The 24,614-nt window shown below is 42.6% G+C and overlaps 8 protein-coding genes across 8 annotated transcripts; 4 read left to right on the top strand and 4 right to left on the bottom strand.

Annotated features, from left to right (window-relative positions):
- Positions 1–3,213: 3,213 nt before the first annotated feature.
- On the top strand, positions 3,214–4,483 carry HETIRDRAFT_427239 (uncharacterized protein; the record flags this gene model as incomplete). Its single annotated transcript, XM_009548346.1, has 3 exons — positions 3,214–3,821; positions 3,842–4,152; positions 4,197–4,483. The coding sequence occupies 3 exons, from the start codon at positions 3,214–3,216 to the stop codon at positions 4,481–4,483; spliced, it is 1,206 nt and encodes a 401-aa protein (XP_009546641.1).
- Positions 4,484–9,531: 5,048 nt separating this feature from the next.
- On the top strand, positions 9,532–9,819 carry HETIRDRAFT_318592 (uncharacterized protein; the record flags this gene model as incomplete). The annotated part of the gene is made up of 1 exon (XM_009548345.1): positions 9,532–9,819. A coding segment is annotated over one exon (288 nt), but the record flags the coding sequence as incomplete, so codon positions are not given.
- A 784-nt stretch (positions 9,820–10,603) lies between these two features.
- Positions 10,604–10,813, top strand: HETIRDRAFT_244556 (uncharacterized protein; the record flags this gene model as incomplete). The annotated part of the gene is made up of 1 exon (XM_009548344.1): positions 10,604–10,813. A coding segment is annotated over one exon (210 nt), but the record flags the coding sequence as incomplete, so codon positions are not given.
- A 296-nt stretch (positions 10,814–11,109) lies between these two features.
- Positions 11,110–11,961, top strand: HETIRDRAFT_122912 (uncharacterized protein; the record flags this gene model as incomplete). Its single annotated transcript, XM_009548343.1, has 3 exons — positions 11,110–11,313; positions 11,347–11,573; positions 11,934–11,961. The coding sequence occupies 3 exons, from the start codon at positions 11,110–11,112 to the stop codon at positions 11,959–11,961; spliced, it is 459 nt and encodes a 152-aa protein (XP_009546638.1).
- Positions 11,962–12,675: 714 nt separating this feature from the next.
- Positions 12,676–13,107, bottom strand: HETIRDRAFT_115651 (uncharacterized protein; the record flags this gene model as incomplete). Its single annotated transcript, XM_009548342.1, has 2 exons — positions 12,676–13,023; positions 13,072–13,107. 2 exons carry the CDS (start codon positions 13,105–13,107, stop codon positions 12,676–12,678), a joined length of 384 nt encoding a protein of 127 aa, XP_009546637.1.
- Positions 13,108–15,766: 2,659 nt separating this feature from the next.
- On the bottom strand, positions 15,767–15,964 carry HETIRDRAFT_318718 (uncharacterized protein; the record flags this gene model as incomplete). The annotated part of the gene is made up of 1 exon (XM_009548341.1): positions 15,767–15,964. A coding segment is annotated over one exon (198 nt), but the record flags the coding sequence as incomplete, so codon positions are not given.
- Positions 15,965–16,049: 85 nt separating this feature from the next.
- On the bottom strand, positions 16,050–16,256 carry HETIRDRAFT_168976 (uncharacterized protein; the record flags this gene model as incomplete). Its single annotated transcript, XM_009548340.1, has 2 exons — positions 16,050–16,197; positions 16,246–16,256. 2 exons carry the CDS (start codon positions 16,254–16,256, stop codon positions 16,050–16,052), a joined length of 159 nt encoding a protein of 52 aa, XP_009546635.1.
- Positions 16,257–21,238: 4,982 nt separating this feature from the next.
- HETIRDRAFT_45526 (uncharacterized protein) lies at positions 21,239–21,394 on the bottom strand (the record flags this gene model as incomplete). Its single annotated transcript, XM_009547512.1, has 1 exon — positions 21,239–21,394. A coding segment is annotated over one exon (156 nt), but the record flags the coding sequence as incomplete, so codon positions are not given.
- Positions 21,395–24,614: the final 3,220 nt, after the last annotated feature.

Raw genomic sequence — 24,614 nt, 5'->3', positions numbered from 1 at the left:
ACAAATTTTGAACCATCTCTTTTACCAAACAGGCAAGAACTTAACATCCCAGACAAACCCTCAGGAAAAATTGCCACAGAAGAACTGGTTATCCGGAAATTGGCCCCGGAACCATCAGGATTTGCCAGCTTCAATCAAGACCTGGAAGATGAAATCATTATCACCAACTTGAAAGAAAGCGTCCCCAAAGCACATCATAAATACCTGGACATCTTCAGTGAACGAAAATTGCAGTGACTCCTGGAACACACTTACACACTTACTGGGACCACGCTATTGATCTAAAACCCACGTTCAAGCTCCAGAAGCCCAAGATATATACCTTGAGCCCCGAGAAGCACGATGAACTAGGAAAGTTCATCAAGGAACACCTTACAAGGGGAACCATTCGCCAGTCTACATCACCTATAGCTGCCCCATTTTTCTTTATAGGAAAGAAAGACGGAAAACCACAGCCAGTATAGGACTACCACCATCTAAATGCGCACACCATTCTGAACGTCTGCCCCCTGCCATTAATCCAAGAATTACTGGACATAATAAAAGGGGCCACAATTTCTAGCAAACTGGATGTGCAATGGGGATACAACAATATACGCTTCAAAGAAGGAGACAAGTGGAAGGCTGCATTCATCACCCCCTAGGTTCGTACAAACTCACAGTGATGTTTTTTGGCTTGACTAACTCTCCTGCCACCTTCCAAGCCATGATGAACATGATTTTCTGAGAACTCATCACGGCCTGAAAGATAACAGTATATATGGATGACATCCTCATCTTTTCCAAATCTATGACGGAACATATCCACATCCTAAATCAAGTTTTCCAAATTCTACGTGACAATGACCTCTATCTAAAACTAGAAAAGTGTGATTTCTATAAAGAGAAACTCAACTACCTGGGGTACACGATCTCAAAAGATCACATCGCAATGGAAGATTCCAAAGTGGATGCAATAAAAGACTGGCAGGTCCCATGCACAGTTTGAGACGTTTGCTTTTTCTTAGGTTTAGGAAATTTTTATAGGTGCTTCATCAACAAGTTCTCATTCATCACGCACCCCTTACATGACCTTACCAAGAAAGACAAAAAATGAAACTGGACTCAAAAATGCCAAGACGCTTTCGAACGCTTGTGGAAAGCTTTCATTAGCCAACCTGTTCTAAATTACCTGGATCCTATGCACCCATACAGACTTTTAATAAACGCATCATTGATTGCCTATGGAGCCACCCTCCTATAAGAAGGCAAAGACAGTGATTGGCACCCAGTGGAATTCTTCTTTGGATTATTCTCCCTTGAAGAATAAAACTATGATGTCCATGACCACGAACTTTTGGCCATTGTAAAAGCCTTGGAATACTGGAACCATTACCTTGAAGGAGCACAACATCCCTTCGAGATCTGGACAGACCATAAAAACCTAGAACACTTCCAAACAGTGTGTGATCTATCTTGAAGACACACCTGTTGGAGCCTTTATTTGAGCAGATTCAACTTCACACTCAGCTATAAAGCGGGAGCAACCAATCATTCCGATGCTCTGTCCAGGCATCCAAACCTAAGTAAGGGGGTGGAATCTGACAATAAAGCTCAAATCCTACTTCCAGCCAAACTTTTCAATAAGGCAAGCAAAACCAAAGCAAAACAAGACCAAACAGTGCACATAAAATCCACGGAAATCATATCCTCAGACCTTATTTCCCTCATCCGACACTTGCATTCAGAACATGATGCTTTGATGGGCATAGCCCTTGCAAAATTACTATGAGAAGGCCCATAGGCAATAAAGGGAGACCTAGGTGAAACGGCTACATATGTGTCCCCAAAGATGACACTATCCAAAGGCTCATTGTCAAGACACACCACGACATACCAGCCGTAAGACATCCAGGCAGAGCCAAAACCTTAGAAATGGTACAATGACACTACTGGTGGCAGAACATGACCAAATTTGTCCATGATTATGTGGACGGATGTGCTATATGCCAATCCATGAAGAATTTGACACATAGGACATGACCACCCATTCACCCCTTAGAAAGCACCAATGTTCCCTAAAGGTTCATCTCGACAGACTTCGTCACCAATCTGCCCAAGAGCAAGGGGTTCAACTCAATAAATGTGGTGGTGGATCAAGGATTATCAAAAGGCATAGTCATCACTCCATGCAAGAAAAGCATCATGGCGGAAGAAATAACCACACTCTTCTAGAATAACATTTTCAACCAACATGGATTACCAACCAAAATAGTGTCCGATTGCGGCCCACAATTCGCAGCCAAGTTCACATGAGAACTATGGAAATGGCTAGGTATCACTGCCGCTCTTAGCACAGCATACTATCCCTAAACAGATGGAGAAACAGAACAAGTTAACCAAGAGATTGAACAATTCCTGAGAATGTTCTATAGTTACCACCAAGACAACTGGGTGGACCTTCTGCCGTTTGCCAAATTCTCGCACAATGCACAAAAACACTCTGCCACTGGAAAGTTACCGTTCAAAGTACTCTATGGTTTCAATCACCCATATTCAGCAAACACAGTGCTAGAGACAAAGGTATCCATGGTAGCTAAATGCATATGGACAATCATAGAAGTCCAAGAAAAAGCTGCAGCCAGCCTGAAAATGGCAAGTCAATATGCCAAAGACTAGGATCTCAATAAGAAACTTCCCCAATGGGAAGAAGGAGACCAAGTATGGCTCGAAGGAACCCATATCCAAATGACACATCCCAAATTTAAACTTGCCCCTAGGAGATATGGACCTTTCAAAATCCTAGCAAAAGTGGGACCCCTGGCATATAAACTGCAAATTCCTAAACAATGGAAAATCCATCCCGTTTTCTATGCCACTATGCTTACCAAATATAGGGAAATGGAAGCATATGGAGAAAACTTCATGAGACCACCGCCAGAGGTGTTAAATGACGAAGAGCATTATGAAGTAGAGATGATCTTGGACTTAAAACGACAAGGACAGAGAACTAAGTATTTGGTCAAGTAAGTAGGATATCTAGAGGCCGATAACACCTAGGAACCCTACACCCTCCTAAAAGGGACAGTGGAAGAAGCCCTAAGGGAGTTTCATGACTATTACCCCAATAAACCTCGTCCTATATCACTCTAATAAAAAGGGTATAAAAAGGGCAACAAGAGTGCCCCATACCAGACATCCCCACACTCCACACTCCTGGCACTCAGCATACCAATGCTCCTCCACAATGACAACACAGCCTCATCTCCCTCAAGAAACTCCTCCCCCAATATCATCCTTATGGTTGCCAATCTAGACATCAAACATGTCAACAGAGGAACAAGCCCAACACCACCAGAGTCCAACACCACCATCACTATCCTCACCCAAAGTCTCAACAACTTCTCAGACAACGATGCCAAGGACTATGCCAAGTTCAAGGAAAGGGAGTGGACTCATACTAATAAACAACCATCTAGGAGGAGTTCCCAAGATGCACCATGGGATGAGGGTACTTATGACAAAAACAATGGCGGTCCTAGCGGACCTACAACTGAAGTTCCACCTTCTATTGGAGTTACGACAACTCCTGGAACTGGAAGTCCCTTGGGACTACATGCGAGAGGTGGAGGTCAACAACCAGGCAATGGGGCGACTGACCCAGTTCCAGTTCTACCAGGAATTACAAAACTGACAGTACCGGTTAGTGGACAAGTTCCCAGCACCATGGGAAGAATTACCCATCGTCCAAATCCTCACTTTGGAGAACTGGAACAATATATGGACACTCTCTTACAGCAGAACATCATCTCTGCAAACAACCAGGAAATGAAAACAACAATGTACCACGACAGTTGGCTAGCGCAAGCCTACAGATCAGAACACTTGCCCTCCAAACCAACCCTAACACAGCATCTGGGTATGAGGACAATGATGGACGACCACGAGCCCTCCTCATCTACCTGGATGAGTTCACCCAATATGTCAACCAAGAGCTCCTTCTAGCTCTCCTCTTCTTAGGGGAGTTGGGAGATATCCAAGCGGTCAGAACCAACCCTTTCTGTGTCATCACCTGGAATGTACCCCCATGCATTGGAAAACGTCCCGCAGCTATACCAAATCCAAGAGGGGTTCCACATAGTTGTGGAACGCCCTCCTCTGTGACAACAAGAGGTTTGTATGTCAGATGGCAATCCCACGACCATCTCCCCTCACAGGATACGAGATTTTCCCCTATCCCATGGAAATACCAACGAGGAGAAACCGCCCATCTATCGAAGAACCCAAGGAAGAAGAAACCAAGGAACCCAGGCAACCCTCCAATGCGGAATGCATACTAGCAGGGGTGTTCAACACCAGTCTGGAATGCCTCCTACTAATCATCGACTTTGTACAGACAAGGGACAGAATAGCCAAAGTAGCCGCAGAACTTGCCATACTGATTCAGAGGCTCGAAGAAATTGCCTCTCGACTCAATCCAAGCTCGATGCCTAGGATGCTCTAGACAACCTGGGAAATTATAATGAGACAGACCCTTATTATTGACCCGACAAAGGAGGCAACAGGTATCAAGGGTATGATTATTAATGGACATTAATAAGGCACGAAAGGGGGTAAGGAAGTTGAGGAACTCCTTACCCAGGACAAACAAAGGTCCAAAACAACCTAAAACTAATTTGTCTGCAACAACATAAAACTAGGTTCGTCCCTCATGACATTAAACTGTATGCCCTCATCTGAAAGCGATATTAAACTACCTCATGTCCGGAATGATGTCTAAACTATCAGACCTGCATGTCTTAAAACTATGAAAAGACAAGAAGGCAGGGGAAGTACCTAACCACAAGCCCATGTTCTTGGGATGGTAGAACGTGGCACACTGGTGGGCATAGTTCATGCATGACATACGCATGGATTTTTCATATCTTCACTGTCAAGGAGTAATTTGACAGATGCACTAAGTGTCCCATTTGGATCCTCAGTTTTACAGGGTCTTTTCTGCATTAGGGAACCCTCCACATGACTACTCTCATATTAGGTGTCAACAAGCCGGCTCTTCGTCTTGGTACAACGAAGACACTTTTACATAACTGGTACAAGTCCAAAGCCAAGATGAATAATTATGATGCATAACTTGGTTAAGTGAACCCTCACAGTCAAGATCTGACTGGTGTTTGGACGCCCCACTTTAGATCTCCAGTTTTACAAGATCGTTTCAGCATTAAGGGATCCTAACTGCTAACGTATGAGATAGTAGAGTCTGGGCTACCTCTACTGAAACATGCTTTCCCCAAGGAAATGCGAGGCCACAAAACCACATCCGGAACGATGTAAAACTACCAAAGGCTTGGTCCGCAATGACTATAAACTACTAGGGTCCGCAATGACGCCAAACCAGTCTTTGTCCAAAACAACGGAAAACTACCCTCGTCCGAGATGATATTAAACTACCATTGACCCATGGAGTGTGGTTGTATTCTGGTGAAGCGCGGGTTTTCAGGAGGACCCGCATCGCAGAACCCTGCCTATAAGTAGTTAAAGCGCTGCGATGTTCACTCGCTTTTTGATAAAAGAACATTAGGTCATCTTGGTTCAAATCCAAGTAAGGGGTCTGGGGATGTAGAAGAGCACGCATCTCTTCATGGCACACCCAGTCTAGTCCTAGAGTCGAAGTACAAGGAATTCCGCTCCAAGACCTAGTCAAGAGGCAACTAGGATATGTGCCTCAAGTCAAGAATCTAGTTGGACGGGCTAGATCACATGACTCCCCTTGGCTCATATCACGGAAGTATGACAGGAGCTGGCCACTCATTTGGGGAAGTCTATTCTGCCAACACGAGCATCTGAAATAATGTTAAATTACTGTCCCCTTGTTCTAGGGATCGTGTTGGAGCTGGAATTACCCAGCGATAATAATGTCTAAAATGACGTTAAACTAGGCATTATTTTGCCATAATATTTGTGGCAAAACACATCCGCAATGATGGTAAACTATTGTCCCTTTCAGTATAGGGATCATGTGGTAACATCTTAATCACAGAGATGTCACTATGTCCGAAATGACATTCAACTACCATCCTTTCAAGAATAAGGATTGTGTGGTGGATATCTCAATTCAGGTATTACCACGTCCGCAATGATAATAAACTACATGCTCTTTACTGGACAGGAGTTGTAGTTGATGACCCGCACATAACCAATGAATGTTCCAGCATGCAGAAACATCTTTTCTTACAGATCATTCCATGTTGATGATGAAGAAGGTCCGAAACGACCTTAAAATATAAACTATTGGGCAGTGCTGGGCACCCTAATGGGTCCGCAATGACCTTAAACTATGGACGTCTGCCACAACGTTAAACTAGCAAACATTCGGAATGACGTTTAAACTACTATTGTAAATATATATCTCGCGAACCCAATGGAGTAGGGATATCATATAGGAGAGAGACCATAGGAGGAGGAGATGAGGAGAGCATGAGCACAAGGAGAGACGAGGAGGATGGAGAATCCTGACCTGCTTAGTCAGCAAGGCCACCTATAAATACGAGCAGTGACTCAGTAGAGGAATCATAATCATTGCTGCGACCGAGGCAGAGCAGAGTTCCCCACTCCATCTTGGTGATGAAAGCACGATTCACAACTACACGATAACTGATACACTATCCCTGTAACCGCCGATACTAACCCAGCTTATAAAACAGCCTGTTACCACGCTGGCCACAACAAACCCCAAAAACAGCAGCCTGAACCAACCGTCGAACACCACACCTCTGCAAATCAGAGACTCCCGAGGGAGATTTCTACAGTGATCCCAACCAGCCGCTCAGCCACCACATTCTACATCACTACTCTTGACACTACCATCAACACCGTCCACCTCCATATCCCTCGACTCAGCATCGCTCGAATTTACCAGCACCTCTGGCAATAACTCCCCCGACCTTCACAATTCCAATCCCACCACACACCGCACCTCAGCCGCTACCACTCCTCACAGTCACTGCACCGACAGCCACCATATCCACTGCCCCAGTTCCTCACAACCCCGCGCACAGAACAGCCATGACAGAAAAAGTCAAACCGTTTTCCGGTAACCTAGGAGTCACAGAGAGCCCCCACAATTTCCTTCGCACATTTCAACGTATCTACTTTGACACCGATGAAACTCTCGCCATCAATAGGTTCCCATTCTATGTCAAGTCAGGACACGACACAGATGAATGGTTTAATAACCTGACAACAGCGCAAACAGCCAATTGGACAGTGTTCAAAGTGGCCTTCTTGCAAAGATGGCCGAAGTTAGAACGCGTCACGAAACAACAAGGAGAGTATGAGGATGAAATCTTGAAATTGAGGTTTTGAGAGGACAAGCTTGGCAAGAAAATTGACGACGGTGGAATTGAAGTCTGGACACACGTAAAATGGGCAAATAATACCCTACAGCTCGTCACGAAGGCTGGCCTCACCACATCTTTCTCGTACATCCAACCTGTTTGCTGCCACCTTCCTGATGTCCTAAAGTCCGAAATTGGGTTCACCCACACAGACTGGATGGCTTTCACAAAAGCCATATGTAGCGTCAATGTGGAAGCCATATTCGATCACATTGAATGAAGGGAGACAAAAGCAAAGGATGAAGCGTGCATGTGCGCCATGATGCAAATTGCCGCTGATACCCGCACCACCAGATTGCAGCCCATCCTCTTCTCCAACCTTCCCATTCCACCAACGTTCCCACCACCCAGTATTGCACCCAGACTCACATGCAACCATGCATGCCTGGTGGGTACCCCAACGCCTTCACCAAAGATGGCCACATAGGCATCTTTGTGTCATCTAACAAGGGACAATGGCTACAGGAGAGGCAACCCCTCTCTAGGGACAAACACCACAACCTCAGCCGCCTGCTCGATTTATTGCCGCACCACCCACTGACTGCCAATGGCAATGAACTATACAAGCACCAAATCAGCGATTGGATGGCGTTACATGGATATACGCACGTCCATCTGCCACAAACCCCTACCTAATGTGACCAGGAACAGCCGGCCTGTGCTCAGGAGAGTGCTTCCACTGCGGAACACATGGTCACCGCAGTTTCATGTGCCCTCACCTATCTGGGATGCAAGTACCCCGTAACAAAGTCATCTGGCGAGCCCTATGCAGCTGCAAGCTCGGTACTACACGAGCACCCATTACCAACCATCTCCTGCCCACCGCCGTCAACCTGGTTTACATAACCGATGAATTGGGACAGGTCCACCTAGGTGGCTACAAAGACGAAGTGCACAATGAGGATGAACAGGGAAATGGGGAGGGGTTGTCAGCATAAGGAGCTAGCAGACGACCCCAAAACCTTTCATCCATATACAGAGTGGGCAAGCCCTCAGACGCACCGCCACCGCGCCGGGGGATGGGATAATAAAGCATGCACAGTTTCTATCTCGCATCACGTCTGCTGTCCTAGTAGTACAACAAATTAATGTGATTAACCTGTATTCTATGCGACCTCCCAACCATCAACAAACGTACCGCCCATTCATATAAGAAATGTCCCTTGTAGACTCCAACCACCCCACATGTATATTCTGCACCCTGATCGATGATGGCACTCTCGCCAATGCCATGAGCGAAAAACTCTACCACCACATCAAGGACAATATCCATGGCTGGCGACCCTCCAAGCATCATCTACGCATGGCAAATGGCACCATTGTACCCTCTCTTGCCACATAGTACGGAACAGTTCGTTTCAGCACCTTACAACACTTTGCCTCCTTTGAGGTATTCCACAATGATGGAGACTGGGAGTTCTTATTTGGCAAACCTCTGCTTTGCACGTTCAGCGCGGTGCACGATTATATAGATGACACCATCCACCTCCAGAAAGCCTCTGCAACCCTCATCTTGCCCAATCTCTTACATAAAGACATGAAGCAACAACAGGTCACGGAACGGCCAACTGTGGAGAGACACGCAAATGCAATGGGGGATGGGAAATCCCCCTTGAGGGGAGTTTTCCCTGTTATTTACCCTCAAATAGAAAACACTACTCATACTGAATGCTCCGTCCTATCTTTACTTGCCCAAACAACATACACAAAACATGTTCAACACATGCGCCGCTCAGTGTCCACGCACCGAACATGACAACAAATTCACACCAAACACCACATGATCTGGCCGACGAAAAGCAGCATTCGGATCATCACTAAAACGCAACCTCATAGCCGCTCAAACCACAAAAAAGCCCTGTGCGTAACCTTAACGGGGGACATTTGTGCATCCCCCGCAAGGGAAGTACCAATGCCCACATCCTTGTCCAAGCTGCTGGCTGGCGTTGACCCAGTCTACTCCTTAGAGATTCCCACTCCCGAAATATCAGGGAAGGATCCACAGGATGTCTTCGTCGACACCGGCCATATTGCCACAGCCAATATATTTACATGCACAATGGAGCCACGAAACCCTGCATGAGTAGCTGTCCTATTGGACCAAATTCACGTCAGACCAGATTTAACACTGGATGAACAGCTGGCTGTTTGACAACTGGTCATCAAATTTGCGGACTGCTTTGACTTATCAATAGCCAAGGTCATACTAGTGGACAATGCCATCCACCGCCTGAATATCCCCGCTGATGCTACCTTCAGCTGCAAAGTACGACAGCGGCCATTAATACCACCCCAACGACCTTGGTTCCACAAAAAACTTAATGAAATGCTAGCAGCTGGAATCATTGCCCCATGCCACCCTAGCAAAGTCAAAGCCGTCTCCCTAACCATACTAGCCCAAAAAGCCCATGAAACCAGTGGCCTCACCCTAGACGAGATATGACAGTTGGTCAACGACCAACTTATTGCATCTAGAAACCTAGCTGAATCCACCATCTCCAATGACAGACCATGCTTGAAACCCAACAACACACTCAAATAGAAATGGCGAATCTGCCAGAATTTTGCCGAGGTTAACAACTTCACACAAGTTGTACCTATGCCTCAAGGTGATATATGTGCCAAACAACAGTGCCTCAGCGGACACCGTTGGCTTTCAGTGTTCGACTTTGCTTCAGGATTTTATGCCTGCATGGTTGCTGAGGAGTCTAGGCCATATACAGCTTTTTACGTGGAAGGCCGGGGGCACTTCTGGTACTGCAAAATGCCCTTTGGTCTCACAGGCACCCCATTCACGTTTGCTCACATGACAGCTATGCACTTATATGACCTTTTAACAGCCGAAATCATGGAACGTTTTGTCGATGACGGTGGAACAGTTGCCAACAAATTTCACATCATGATGGCAAATCTTCGCAGCATTTTCCAGTGTGTCCATGAATGGAAACTCTCCCTATCTGCCAGCAAAACCCTGCTTTTCCAGTCCAAAGCTATTTTCGCTGGCAATGGTAGGACAGAAAGGTGTCACACCCGACTTGTCTAAACTAGCAGCCATTGCTGAATGGCCTCAACCACATGACACACTGGCGCTCAGCCGATTCCTTGGACTAACTGGACACTTCCGTGACCTTGTGCAGAATTATGCATGTCTCAAGGGACCACTGCACGACCTGCTTAAAGCCGTGCCCCTGTCACCATACTATACAAAACCCACATACTGACACGCTATGCAGAAACACACATTCGGTAACACCTGGGAGTGGAAACACACATTGGCCCTACTAAACCTGAAAACAGCCCTGACATCCAAACCTGTACTGCGCAAACTGGTGTTCGATGGAACTCCCTTCATCATAACCACTGATGGCTGCCAACAAGGCTTTGGTGCCGTGTTGACACAGGAATTCACAACGGAACTGGCTGGCAGAAAAATTGTCAAAAAACACTACCCCATTGTGTTTGCATCCAAATGCACCTCTCATTCAGAAGAAACTACAAGCTGTTCCTACTTGAATTTGCCGCACTAAAATTTGGTCTTGACAAGTTCTCCAACCTCATATGGGGCTTCCCTATTGAAATTGAAACCGATTGTCGAGCCCTCTGAGACGTCTTATCCAATGACAAACTCAACTCCACACATGCTTGCTGACGAGACGGCATCCTGGCCCACCACATTGTCGATGTCTGCCACATTGCTGGCAAAATAAATGTTGTCACAGATGACATCAGCCGCATGTATGAAGGTCTACCAAAGCGGCCCGGTGACGGCAGCGCTTGGACCATTTGTGAAGACTGGGAGGCTGAAGGTGGCCTTGCAAATGATATCTTCATTGTATCCGATACCATCGCTACGCTTCACAACTGCTTCACAGACGAACCCATATTCCTTGAAGTAATTGATGCTTTACTGGACATCGACCTTCTTGCAGACAACAGAGTCTGATGCCGTGCACAACACCGCACCACAGAGTACTTTGTAAAGGATGAGCGCTTATGGCAACTATGCCAGAATGGTGGAACAAGAGCGCGAGCACACATCGAGTGTGTTCCCTGTTCCAAGGCACATACACTGGCCACAAAGGAGCACAGCAACGGTGGCCATTGGGGACGTGACGCAGTGAAGTTGGCGCTCACTGACTGCATATACAGCCCAAAGCTGGATGAAACCATCATCAATGCCATTCACAAATGCCTGCAGTGCAAGAATTTTGGCGCCACCCACCTTAATGCACTGCTCCAGCCCATCACCAGATGACACCCGTTCAAATTGCTTGTTGGTGACTATCTCTTGTTACCTGATGGAAAAGGTGGCTATCACACTGTTGGACTCTACCTAGACACATACTCGCAACATGTTTGGGGGTTCAAGTACAAAACCGCAGGCAGCGCCAAAACCACAGTGGGTGCCCTCGCAGACATCTTCTGTGGGTTTGTAGCCCCCAAAACATTTATGTCAGATGGCAGCCGTCACTTTGACAACCACGAAGTATGTGAGCTGTGCACAGCCTGGGGAGTCACCACCCATGTCGTTGCTGCCTAATCACCTTGGGTAAACAGGCTTGTCGAGGGCACAAACAAACTTTGACTCCATGTTCTCAAGTGCCTCTGCGCACCAGGTCTAAGTGAAGACAAACATGAGGCTGTTGATGCAGACAAACTTCTATGAAAATGGCCCGACCACTTGGATAAGGCTATCCACTGCCTAAATTACTATCTTCTAGCTGCCTTCCATTTCTCCCCAAAAGAACTACTCTTGGGCCTGGTTGTCAACATGGCATACACACCGCTCGCAGACAGTACTAGTGTGCTGCACGCAGCTGATGTTGCTATCCAAGTCTCATATGTAGTCCAATAAAATCTTGATGGCTACACAGCCACCATCAACCATGCCCTAAAACACAAACATGCATTCGACCAATATGTTCCCCAGCCGTGCTAGGGAACATATCTTTACCAGTGGCAATCTGGTACAGGTACAAAACAGCGCGCTTGAACTCACATTATGCACATCCAAGAAAATATTACCATAATGGTCGGAACCCCACCGTATCATCAAACGGCTTGTCAACTCCTACCAGCTTGCCACCCTCGAAGGCACAGCCATCAATGGTCTATTTAGCGCCCGCTGCCTTCGACTCTTCACACCCAAACCCGGCTCTCGCTTAGCACAGGACCAGGCAATCCTTCTATCACATTCAACCGACGCTGATGCTAGACCACCTGCTACAGGGGACACCGGAACTACCCTTCATGCATCTGTACCCAATCTGCACATCATTACCACAGCCACCTTTCTTCACTACGTGGACCCGTTAGCAGATGACAGCATCACTGGTTCGGAAGCCCAATAAGGCTTAGCCTCCGGAAACCCTGTACTAGCCCATACAGCCGGAGCATTTAACTGCCACATCTGACCATCACACAAAGCCACCTCAAAAACAACCCACACATCTGTCTTTACTAAAACCTGCCCCACCTCGCCTTGCAAGATATCCTGCCCACATTGCACACTAACCATCATCCCCTGCTGTACTTTCACATCGCCCTCCAATGCATGAATCATCAACCAACATGCACGACCTTCCTTTGTCATGCCTAAAGGGCGAGCCTGGAGTATGTATAGCCGACACTCTATCACAGGCATCACCTATCATCCCATCAGTCATCAAGTTAGCAACAACACTGGCACACTCACTGGGCGTAGTGTCATTACCAAGGAGGAATATTGCATGTTGGAAAAGGAACACAGATAAGCATGTTGGATGCTGGCAGGCTTTCCTTCTTTATATTCCATGCTGTGATGGATAATGTTGACTTCTATTATCCCATACCCACAATCAAATGGTCACTCTCACACTCGCTTAAAGTATTTCTTAACCTCGTACCTTTATGTATGCATCCAGACCACCTAGGCTCGCAACCAGGCCTCATGCATAAATTCATATGGTACATAGTTCCTAGGCTTACAGTATATGCACACACCGCGGACGGTGTGCATTTTTGGAAGGGGCACATAGAGTAGGGATATTATATAGGAGAGAGAACATAGGAGGAAGAGATGAGGAAAGCATGAGCACGAGGAGAGACGAGGAGGACGGAGGATCCCAGCCTGCGTAGTCAGCGAGGCCACCTGTAGATACGATCAGCGACTCAGTAGAGGAATCATAATCATTGCTACAACCGAGGCAGAGCAGAGTTCCCCACTCTACCGATAAATACATCAGCTGTGGTCTTGATGTCTATTTGTGCATGCTAATGGGCAGTCTTGGAGAAGGAGTCAGACTTCTCCTTGCTCCTTGCTGCGCCCTTCTAGTCTAATTCTCTTCACATCCTTGCCTCAAACCCAACACTACACGTGGTATTCCCCACCTTTAGGCCCATGTTTGTGACAAACAAACTCTGGACGCCAATACTACCTCACCAGAGATGAGCCCACTGTATGGGGGCAATACTGCTTGGGATTGGCTAGAACCTCAACTGGAGATAAGCTCACCATATGGGAGCAATACTGCTTGGGACGACATGCTGGTAGTTTGGAGAAGTAAGCCTAAGCCTTCGTAATGCAATCAACCTACTTGTCTGTGGGCACCACTTGTTGTCAGGAAGAAATACCAGTCATGAGGATAGACAACTATCCTGGAAACACTGAGGTTTGGCCCTCAGAGAAGAAAGAAGAAGAAATTGATGACACAAATTAGAACCCACACACTAGAGTTCCTACCCATCCACACCACCACTCAGATTCATATGCCTTTCTTGATGCTATTCTAGAGTGGCTGGAGTAAGACCATGAGGCAGGGACCCATGGCGAAATAATCCAATGGGTGAAGAAAGAACATCCTACAAGGTAGAGGTTTGGTACCCTCATGCACTGACAAACAAACAGCTCAATGGAGATGGAAAACTCCTAGAGGATCAAATGACATAAGTCAGTCTTCCTCCCAGAAAATGCAGTCATATTCTGGAAGTCACATCCAGTCGACACATTGTTGGATCAAGAATGCAATTGTATATGGAGTAGTGACGAAACACAAGGCCTTGTCCTACCAAGCATTGTCCTACCAGGTGAATAAGACGTAGAAAGGGGGTGTTGTTATAACCATGACTTATTGGGCCTTTATGGCAGTCTACACCAATAGGGTCATCACAACTACCAGGTGGCCTCACACCCCAAGGTATACACGAAGGTGCAGATATTATCTTTGGTCATCTATTCCCAATGGATCATTCATCGCTGGTCGAGTATCACAGGCCTATTACAGTGGGCATCCTTTCCCACCTTACAAACTACTCACACACGGGCATGGAACTCCTTGACCTCTTGATTGGAAAGAGGCAAACAGAGAAGCAAGAGTAGTCATTCTGAGAGGGAAACAACTTAGAGAATACCTATGGGTACATATACGGGATTCTCATGCCCTTTCCTAAAGTAGTATATAAGGCCCATAGAATAGACTAAGGATCTTTCGTTCTGTTGCAGTCCTCACACTGCAACCTTTGTTCCACTACAGTCTCCACACTGTAGTCTTCTTCCCCTCTGTAACCTCACTTACAGAGCTGCAATACTACCTGGCTCCTGTGCTGCACATACAATTGAGACCACTGTTCTACCCTTCCTTAATAAGCAACCTAGGGAAGAACCTACTACTCTTGGGGTTATCAAACGAGCAGTTCATAACAACAGGCTTATAGAATTGCTCATAATAATGAACAGCAGGAACATGTTGAGTATTGGAGATGAATATGGGTCTTTTAAAAACACAGGGACTAGATAGTGCATTTATTTTACTCTTTTATGCCAATTTCCTTTTGCTAATGTCTCATTAGCTATGGACTTAGGAGGAAGGAGATCCTCTATTGGAGCATAATTGCATTATTCAACCTCACTTACAATCAAACAAAATAGACAATTCCTGCCTTTGATTTTATGAACCACATACTCATTCTGGAGGCAGCAACCTTGCTTATCTAGAAAGACCTCAAATGCTCACAAGAGCATGCTATTAAGGTGAAGAACATGAGCTCCTCTTATAGAATGGCTGCTCATCCATCTAATGACAATCATGACTGTTGCAATCTACAGAGCCTTATATGCAATATCAAAGTTTTCCCCAGGGTTACAGATAATATCTTGTAGGGAATAGGAGAGGAATAGTCCCAGTGATGCTAATGGACATATTCTCTGAGCCAGAGTTGGATAGTTCTAGATGGTAACTCATATGTATTCACAATATGACTATGTATTTATGCATCTATGCCCCTTATCCCTCTATGATACATTTTTCTGTTAATCTTTAATACATTTTAGACACAATCTTATCTACTTTATATTGAAACACAATTCCAATGGTTTTTGTGACATATTCACAGTATAGTCGGAACAAGGGACACTATGCAAGTAAGTATGAATAGGGGATCTTATAACATATGACACCACAAAAATAAAGACTATTAATAATTATAGAGTTCTGTTGTCTAATCATCTCATCTAAGAAGAAATTATAGTGGTCCTTATGCATCTTGTATATAATAGAATAAAAGCCTCTAAACCACATATTCATCAAATCTGCTATGGATGAGTTAAACCACTACTTACTACCTACCATCAACTCCTCAAAGAGGGCTGGGTTACAATATTGACCACGAAAATCATCCAACTCTTTATGCTTTGACTTATGTGAAAGATATTAATAGGAAGAGCACATGATTCAAAATGTCAATCCTGAAGCCTTGTGATATGCTGCTTGAGATGTCAATTGTTGTTATAAAAGATGACATTTGGAAGAGATTGTATGGTTGGGAATAGTATGCAGAGTAATAACTATCCAACAATTAGCACATAGCAAAAAAAATTAAGAAAGATACTCACATAAACACCATTTACTACCTCTAAGCCATAAAATATCACTTATCTGAGAACAACTTTATATGTCACAATACAGAGCTGCTCACTATGGGTTCTCAAATGCCCAAATCAGGCATATAGTCAAACATTGCCTATCTCAGACTTCTCTGTACAAACAGTCAACCCTTTCATCTCAATGGCATCATCACTGGCCATGGCAGTTAAGCACTATTGAGTCCTCAATAACTATGGCCTTCCAATGTTCAAGGTGTTTTCATAGCTGGAATATGGCAGAATGTTCCTTAATGCCACATTTCTCAAATGCATGATAATCTGGCAGGTTATAGGTCTGGAACCCATGCTCAGCCAGTCTGTTGCAAGTTGTGATACAATATATATCCTCTTCCTAGAAGTGCTCAGCATAATACTTTGCTTGTTGAGTTGGAAGAGGTTGTTGGCAGTTGTGGTAAGCACAGCATGGAGGTCCCACTATTATGCCATCACAAACAATGGCACAAAGATCATCTACACACAAGACAAGGGTTAAATTAAAAAAAATTAATATAGTAAGATCTAAATATGCAAATACTGTCACTTCTCTCCCTAGTGGCACAACACTGCTCATATGTGTAGTTCCATAGCTTCTGTCCTAGACAAACCATTGAAATATTCTGGGCTTTGAGGGCTTTATAAAGACAATCTAGGTGAGAGCTATTGCTAAGGACAAGAACCTCAGACTTGTTGTGGCTGTTGCAGATGAGGCTATAAAGGAAAAAAAGCATCCCAGATAAGTTCACTGGTAAGCACAAGGCTGACTGGCCATAAAAGATTTTGAGAAATGCCATGCTCTAGTTTATAGATGTGGGCATTATTTGTAGCAGAAACCCTAAAACCACAGTCAGTGTAAGTGTGCATCATCAGAAAGAGGAAGGGCTTACCAGGCATAGACCATCACATTTACAAAGCACTCACACAATATTGTCTCAATGTATAAGTGCGTTGTGACATGAATAGCATATAGAAGCTCAAGGCAGTAGGTGCATGTTCTATTGTGAATATAGTAGTTGTGGTAATATCAAGTGCTGCATCCTATAAACACAAGTTTAGGATGTTATATTAGATGGATACAAGACAAATTACTATAGCATTTCACAGAGTAGGACCAGACAGGAAGATAGCATTTCACAGAGTAGGACCAGACAGGAAGAGTACTATAATCCTGCATGAAAAGCACAGCATGATATCCCTGCAAATCAAGTAATACCTGAGATTGTGGCCCATTGCATTTTACTAAGCAATATGGATCCAAATACTTCTATATTGGAGGGTACAAATCATGGAAACCTATAGAAAGTGAGTATAGAAATAAAAAAGATAAAAAAGCAAGCAAAGGAACATTGATAAGCATGCCACCTCTCTTAGTACCAAGACCCTGTTTTCACAGTTTTACAAGCACTAGCATGCTGACCTCAGGGAGTACCCCAGACACCACTGGGTGGCCCTACAGCCTAGAGTGATTACCTCTAATATCCACTATGACCTTAGCATTACAGTCTTAGGTTGATGTGGTCTTTTCTTATGCCCCATAGTCATTACCTCACATTATCTTGCTCATCCCCAAGCATATCACATGATGACCTTAAGCCTGCTGCACCCATAGAGACCTCACCAATCCCTCACTATATGCCTCACAAGCATTAACCACAAGGACAGTACCATAAGCAGCTCCATAGTGCAATATCACAGCAAGCTTTATCATATGTGCTTATTGGATAATATAGATTCTGTGATCCATTTCCCCTCTACCCTCCTAGAGTCCACCTCAACCATGGCATAACAGAACCTTGCAGTCTATAAGCACCTCTATGCATAGTTTTTCTTTATCTTTCTATGTTATGGTGATACACTAGAGGTGGCTCTAAGTGCCAAGCACAATACCAAAACAACCTCTAATATAGAGGGTGCTAGAGCTAATATCTAATACACAAGGAATTGTTAGTTAGAACTTGAGAAAGTGAGGGCACATTGAAGAGTAATAAGGAGGGTGAGATTAAAGCACCTAAATGGTTCTGAGACTGCACCAAACACTGACCGAATGTTTGGTCAGATGGGTTGGGTTGGGGAATCGATTGGTAATAAGGGAATAGTGTCACAATTGACTACTATATGCTTCAAGAATCACATAGGACTCTGACAATATATGAAGATGGAAGAGGGGTACAAGTGAGGGGACAAGTACAAATGTGAATGAGGCCAAACAACAAGGATGACAAGTTTTCAGAAGTCGGCAAAGACAATTTCAATGTTTGAGACAAGTGTGAGTGAGCTCTGAACTATGGAGTGTGAAAGCTAGTTTATTCTAGAGTTGTGTATAGTTTTTTATAGTAAACAGAGCCCCTAAGTAAGATATTGAACGAGGAATGAGAATAAATGTCAAATGGGCGCCAAGCCTTAGTGAACAGAGAAGATAAGAAGGTAGGTGAGATGTCCATATAAGTTCCAAAGGTGATCAGGTACATGTTAATCAGTAATGGTGAAATTCTGACCTTTTGGTATCTATTGCCTAAGCATAGGTAGTAGGAATAGGCATTGGAGAACCAATGAAAATAAAGAAAAAGTAATGTACAACCAGGGTGGCCAAGTAATAGTGCAAGATCATGTTTGAACAACCATACAGAAGTTAGGAAGATAAGTGATAAGGACCGGCTGACTCATAGAGCACATTCATTTGGAAAAACACCCCCTTGTATTAGCTCCGGATTATATCTAATAGTGTCTAAAAGTATCTAAAAGTGTTAATAGTATCTAAAAGTGTCTAATTTCCTAATTGGGAGCAACATACTGTGAGCATTGTATTCGTTTCTAATTTCATGATATTAGCACTAATTCCATACTAAGAAGTCTTTGATTATCAGTAGGAAATAGTAAGTACTACTGCTCTATCAGTGATAAGGTAAAGATGTGGCACATTCTATACTATTTTAGCATATTACTCTCCTTCATATATGCCTGCACTATTATCTTGTAGCTCTTTTGCTAACTTTCTAGCTACTTTTAAAAGGGACATAAAAAGAGAGAAATGTGCATTGATGCCCCTAGACACTTTGTTGGCAGCTTGGCAGCTGCCACAAGAGGCTATAAAGACTTTGGTACCTTGGCCTTGCACACAAGATCATTAAAGTTGTCATTGTTAGCCAATGCCTGCTACTAGTCATTATAGGTAACAACATATGGGTTGGGCTTAGGAATATGCTACATGCAGCCTTGTGGACCTTGTTTATTAGTACAGTGGTCAGTGCTATCTTGTGCAGCACACAATCATCATCACTATTGATATTACAATTTTTAGCACTATCTATATTGTTTATTGCCTTGTTATACAGAAGATGCTCAAACTTGGTGTTTTCCTCTAGCTATTAGGCTGTGGAAAAGACAGTCATATTGGTATGTGGTGCCAGAATGATATATTTGCCTGCCATATAGGAAATATATGCATTAAGCATATTAAGATCACCTCCAACAATCTTGTGCTTATTTATATATAGGCATGCCATACATATACTCTTGTCCCCACCCTCTACCTCACTAGTGGCTATTTGGAAAACCCCTCTCTCTTATTGGATCTTGATTATTCATAATCATGTTTTTGATCAAATTTGCAAATTCAGGTAGCATTGTCTATACTAGTAGAGTCCCATTAAATATTACACTCAATTATAGTTTTACACATTCTCAGTCCAAATTGTGTAAGTGCCATAATTTGTTTTTATCCTATATAAAGTGTATTATTTATTTTCCATTGGTTTATTATCTGCTTAGCTGGTGTTTAAACTAAATGCTGAAAGACCTGACTTTTTGGGTATTTATTGACCTGTTTATTTATTAGATAGAGGAAAGATAAATGTTGAATAAAATTTGAGATATTGAGGTTGCCTATATTATATCTACTTATTTAGATTACCGATTTCATATATTAGACCTTGTGGCTTAGTGGCTAGAGCATCTGTCCCGGGTGCTTGCATACATGAGGTTGTTGGTTTAACTTTGGCAAAAGGCAAGTTTGTTATAAGGTATATTTTGTGTTTAGGTATTGAACTAGTGCTCTAATAGACATGACTCTATAAGAAGGCTATGAAAACTGTGATGCTTGATTTATTATAATTTTTCCGAAATTTCAAGTTATAATCAATCCTAATAATTCCTAATTTAGGAAAATTATGTCTAATTAGAACAGGTTTAGGGGGGGTATAAGCTAAAAATGTCTAATCCTAATCTTTCATAATTATGCATAAATAGAACTAATTAGAGCTTAATACAAGAGAGTGGTTTTCTAAATGTTGGCTGATATGGACTACTGGCCACCTATTGTAACACTCCTATATGGTTATGGTAAGTACATGAAGTGTAGGCAAACTGATCCAAGTGCTGCCAAATGTCCTTTGGTGGCTTGTGGTCAGTTAGGTAGGGACCAACTGTGTTTGGTGTGAGTTGGCATCTTCAGTACTTATATAGTGCTGTTTGGTATCTCCTTAAAGCTTTCCAAATACCTCTTTTGGACCCTAGTGTGGGTACATGCTCATCAACAGTCCTAGCATGATATTGATTTACTTTACCTTATGAGCTTGTATTTACTATACTCACTTTGACTGAGCAGATTTTGCGAGGCGGCTTGTGTGGGCTAGTGCTCCATCTTTGACAATAAGCATGAGATGTATCTGCTGCTACTCCATCCTGTTGAAAAAAATTTTAGAGGCCCTTCAAGAACCTGTGCAACATACTCTTTTGCACCCAAGCCTCCACCTTGTCTTCAGCCCTTCTCACTCATAGTTGCAGGTGGGAATTCCAGCTTGATCAGTGGACCTTTCACACTATGTGCAATACACCCCTATACCATGATGGATTTGCAACCACTCTTAAAGGTTGGCTGTATGTTCTTAGGAAGAAATTCTTCACCTGGTAATCTCGTCACTCTTCTGTGCCCTGGCCTCTCTCCTAACTCCAACTTTGCCTCATCAGTCTAGATAACCTCATTCCAATCCCTTGTCATATTCTCCTTTGCCCAAATGAGATATTTCCGGATAGCTGCTGGTGATAGAAAGGGCTTGCGACATGCAACTCGGTGGTGATAGCTAGCAGAAGTTGCTATGGTGCAAACTTGTCGGGATGTTACATGTTCAACATGCTTGGAAATGATGGGATAAGGGTCCAGACGGCGTGTACGGATCTCATGAAGGACCCTGTGCTGTGTGCGGCCATCAATGATATGTCGAGGGAGACTATGTTGGGTATGGAATTGGTTCTTGCGAGTGACAGTATAATAGCATGCCCTGACAGAAGCACCAGTTAAGGAAGCAATTTTTCGATATGAGTGTCCAAGATCATGCAAAGCAAGGATTCAACCTCTTTTTGAGGGTGTAAACTCAGTGGTTCCAGCAGGAGGCATGAATTTCTTAAGACTACTAAGGCTTAGCAACTTATATAGAAGCTTCACGTGATGGTGTTCAAACACTTTTTGTGGGCACAAGTACAGTCTTAATAACTACAATGACTACTAAGGCATTTAATAAAGTTATATGGCATTTTTTGCATTTTATTGTGTGCGACAAAAGTCCTATGACATAAAAGTTAAAGATTATCCAGAGTTTTATCCTAGGATTTACTATAGGCCAAACTTAGAGAAAATATTTAAGCTTAAGCTTAATATTATGTTACAGTTTTATCCTAGAATAAAACTTTAGATAAACTTTAAATTTTTATTTAGGTAATTTCCTCAGACAAACCCAAATAAAAACTTATTATTATCTAGGGGTTTATCCACAGTTTATCCTGGGAAAGACCCTATGGTGCACATAGTAATACTAACCATTGTTCCAGACTCTTTCTTGACAGAACCCATTGTGCCATGCTATGACATATGCTAGCCAATGTTATTGGATTGTACATGCCTGGGAATCAAGAGGCACTAGTTTTTAGATGATATAATGAAGACTATATTTGGATGGCCAAGCATTGACACAACAAAGACCCTTCAGAACTGGCATGACTTGGTCCTTGCACATAATGCTTCAGATCATCTTTATATAATACCAGTGTGTATTCTTTCTAATGACACTATTACCAAATTCATATTTCTTTGGAAACCACTCTCATCTATCTTAATAGAGACTTACCTAACTCTAGACTAGTTGCTCTGGCCAAAATATGGTCCTAAGATTTCTCCTCTTTTTCTTGGATTAAATAACCAGCACTGTGCCAATCTGATCTATTGTGAAGGCCCTGCTGCCAGCCCCTCTCTTAGTCCATGACCCTTCTAAGACCCTAGCAGCTTCATTACTGATACATGTGTTATTGCCAACAAAGTGCCTGAAAATAGAATCAAGTACTGTGGTCTCACATCAGGCCATATCAAACTCACATAAAAGAGCTAAGCATTTCCCTTCTATTGCTTTTAGCAGTGTCTAGCAACTACATATCCAAGTATAGATTGTGGACACTATACACTATACATTGTATTATTGTTACTATTGCTCACAAGAGTATAGACTACTAGCTAGTACTCCAGACACAATCCTTCTTTTTTTGTATATGGCATCCTCATTTAGGCCCCCACTTCTCTCAACCTCAGCCCTACATCACTCTTATATACTATAGGGACAGATTCCAATAATACCACTATTATCCTAGCATCCTTCAGTTTCATAAATGGCTCTAAATCCATTCTCAACACCTTTACAAGATATAATAGAGCCTTCTGTCACTAATTTTAATTCACAGCATTGTTCTAAGGCAAAAAAAAAATACATAGATTGTTTACTAAGACTCATATACATACAAAAAAATAATTGCTAAGAAATATAGTGAATGTTGAGGTAAGAGCAAGCTAGATAGGGACAAAATCACAGAAATTTTGCTAGGTTAACTGACTGAAATAGTGGGCTCTGCCAAACTATACTAAGTGAGCCTAGGCAGCATAGAGCTAGCTTAGCTTGCCTAGCTATAATAAATAACTTTAATGAAAATGTATTATAGCCTTTCAATGCCCACGTACCTTATTCTGCTTAATAAGCATAAGGCTACATTATAGGTATAACAATATCCAAAACCTGTTATGGCCTAATCAGCAATAGTAGAAGAGTATAGGATAGTATACAACACTTAGAGGGCTTAGATGGGGAATGGAAATAATAGGATAATATCATAATATTATAAGCTTAAAAAAAGATAAATAAGAGGATAGGGAGTAGCAAAAAAAGAGGAGTTTGGAACTGCTATAAGTAGATAAGACAGTTGAGTACTTATAGTCAACTAGTAGATATGTGATAGCTAATAATAATCTAGGTGTCAAGGGTAAGTGTCAAAGTGAGTATAGGAGTGGAGTGGTAAGTATAAATGTGAGTATGTGCAAGTATTAGGGAAAAGCTCTATATTAAGTTAACTATAGTTAAGCATAAATATAGCTATATTCTTGCCAATTACCATTTAAAAATTTTAGCTTACCACTCTCTAATCCTAAAATTATAAAGTCCCATTAGAGCTAATTAGAGCTAATTTATCATATGGATTTTTGGAAAAATATTAACCAACCTACTCCTATGGTTTCTCTACTATTACTATACATTTAATTATAGAGTATGTATAGAGCTTACTAATCAAACTGAAGCCATGTTTTGTAATAAACTTGCCTATTACCAGAGTTGAACCCATAACCTTATATCTACACTCTTCAGACTAGTGCTCTAAACCACTAAGCTACAAGGTCTAAATTTTTTTACCCGGTAACCTAAATATGACAGTATAAATAAGGCAATCTCAATATTTCTGATTTTCTGACATATTTATCTTTTATCTATTCTATATATAAAAGAGTTAGTAAATACCCAAAAAATCAGGGCTTTTGATATTTGGATTTAGATACCAGATAATGATATAGTAAACTAATAGAAAATAAATAACACACTAAAAATAAAATTATAGCACTTATACAATTAGGATTTAGGAAGTGTAAAATTGTAATTAGATTGTAGATTTCAATAGGACTGTAATAGTATAGACAATATCACCTTAACTACAAATTTAATTATAAAGTTAATTATGGATAATATATTCTAATTAGCTTAGATTAGCATTTTAAATAATTAGATCTAATTAAGAGAAGAGGTTTTTCTAAATAAGAGTATGGCTGTGGGTAAGAGACATATGCCATTTCTAGAAAAGGATAAAAAGATACATAAATGGCATTAAGGTGCCATGTAGTAAGTCTCAGGCTTATACTCTTATCTACCCAAAAAAAGATAGTGGGGCTCTGAGAAAATAAGATATAGCAAGAAAGAAACCAAATAGAAAAATATAGTAAAAGATCTGGAAATATGAGCAAGGGTCAAGTATTCAGCCAA

The sequence above is a fragment of the Heterobasidion irregulare genome (genome assembly GCF_000320585.1).
Source record: "Heterobasidion irregulare TC 32-1 unplaced genomic scaffold scaffold_05, whole genome shotgun sequence".
In the NCBI taxonomy this organism is placed as follows: domain Eukaryota; kingdom Fungi; phylum Basidiomycota; class Agaricomycetes; order Russulales; family Bondarzewiaceae; genus Heterobasidion; species Heterobasidion irregulare.
This window is presented reverse-complemented; position numbering and strand designations above follow the sequence as displayed.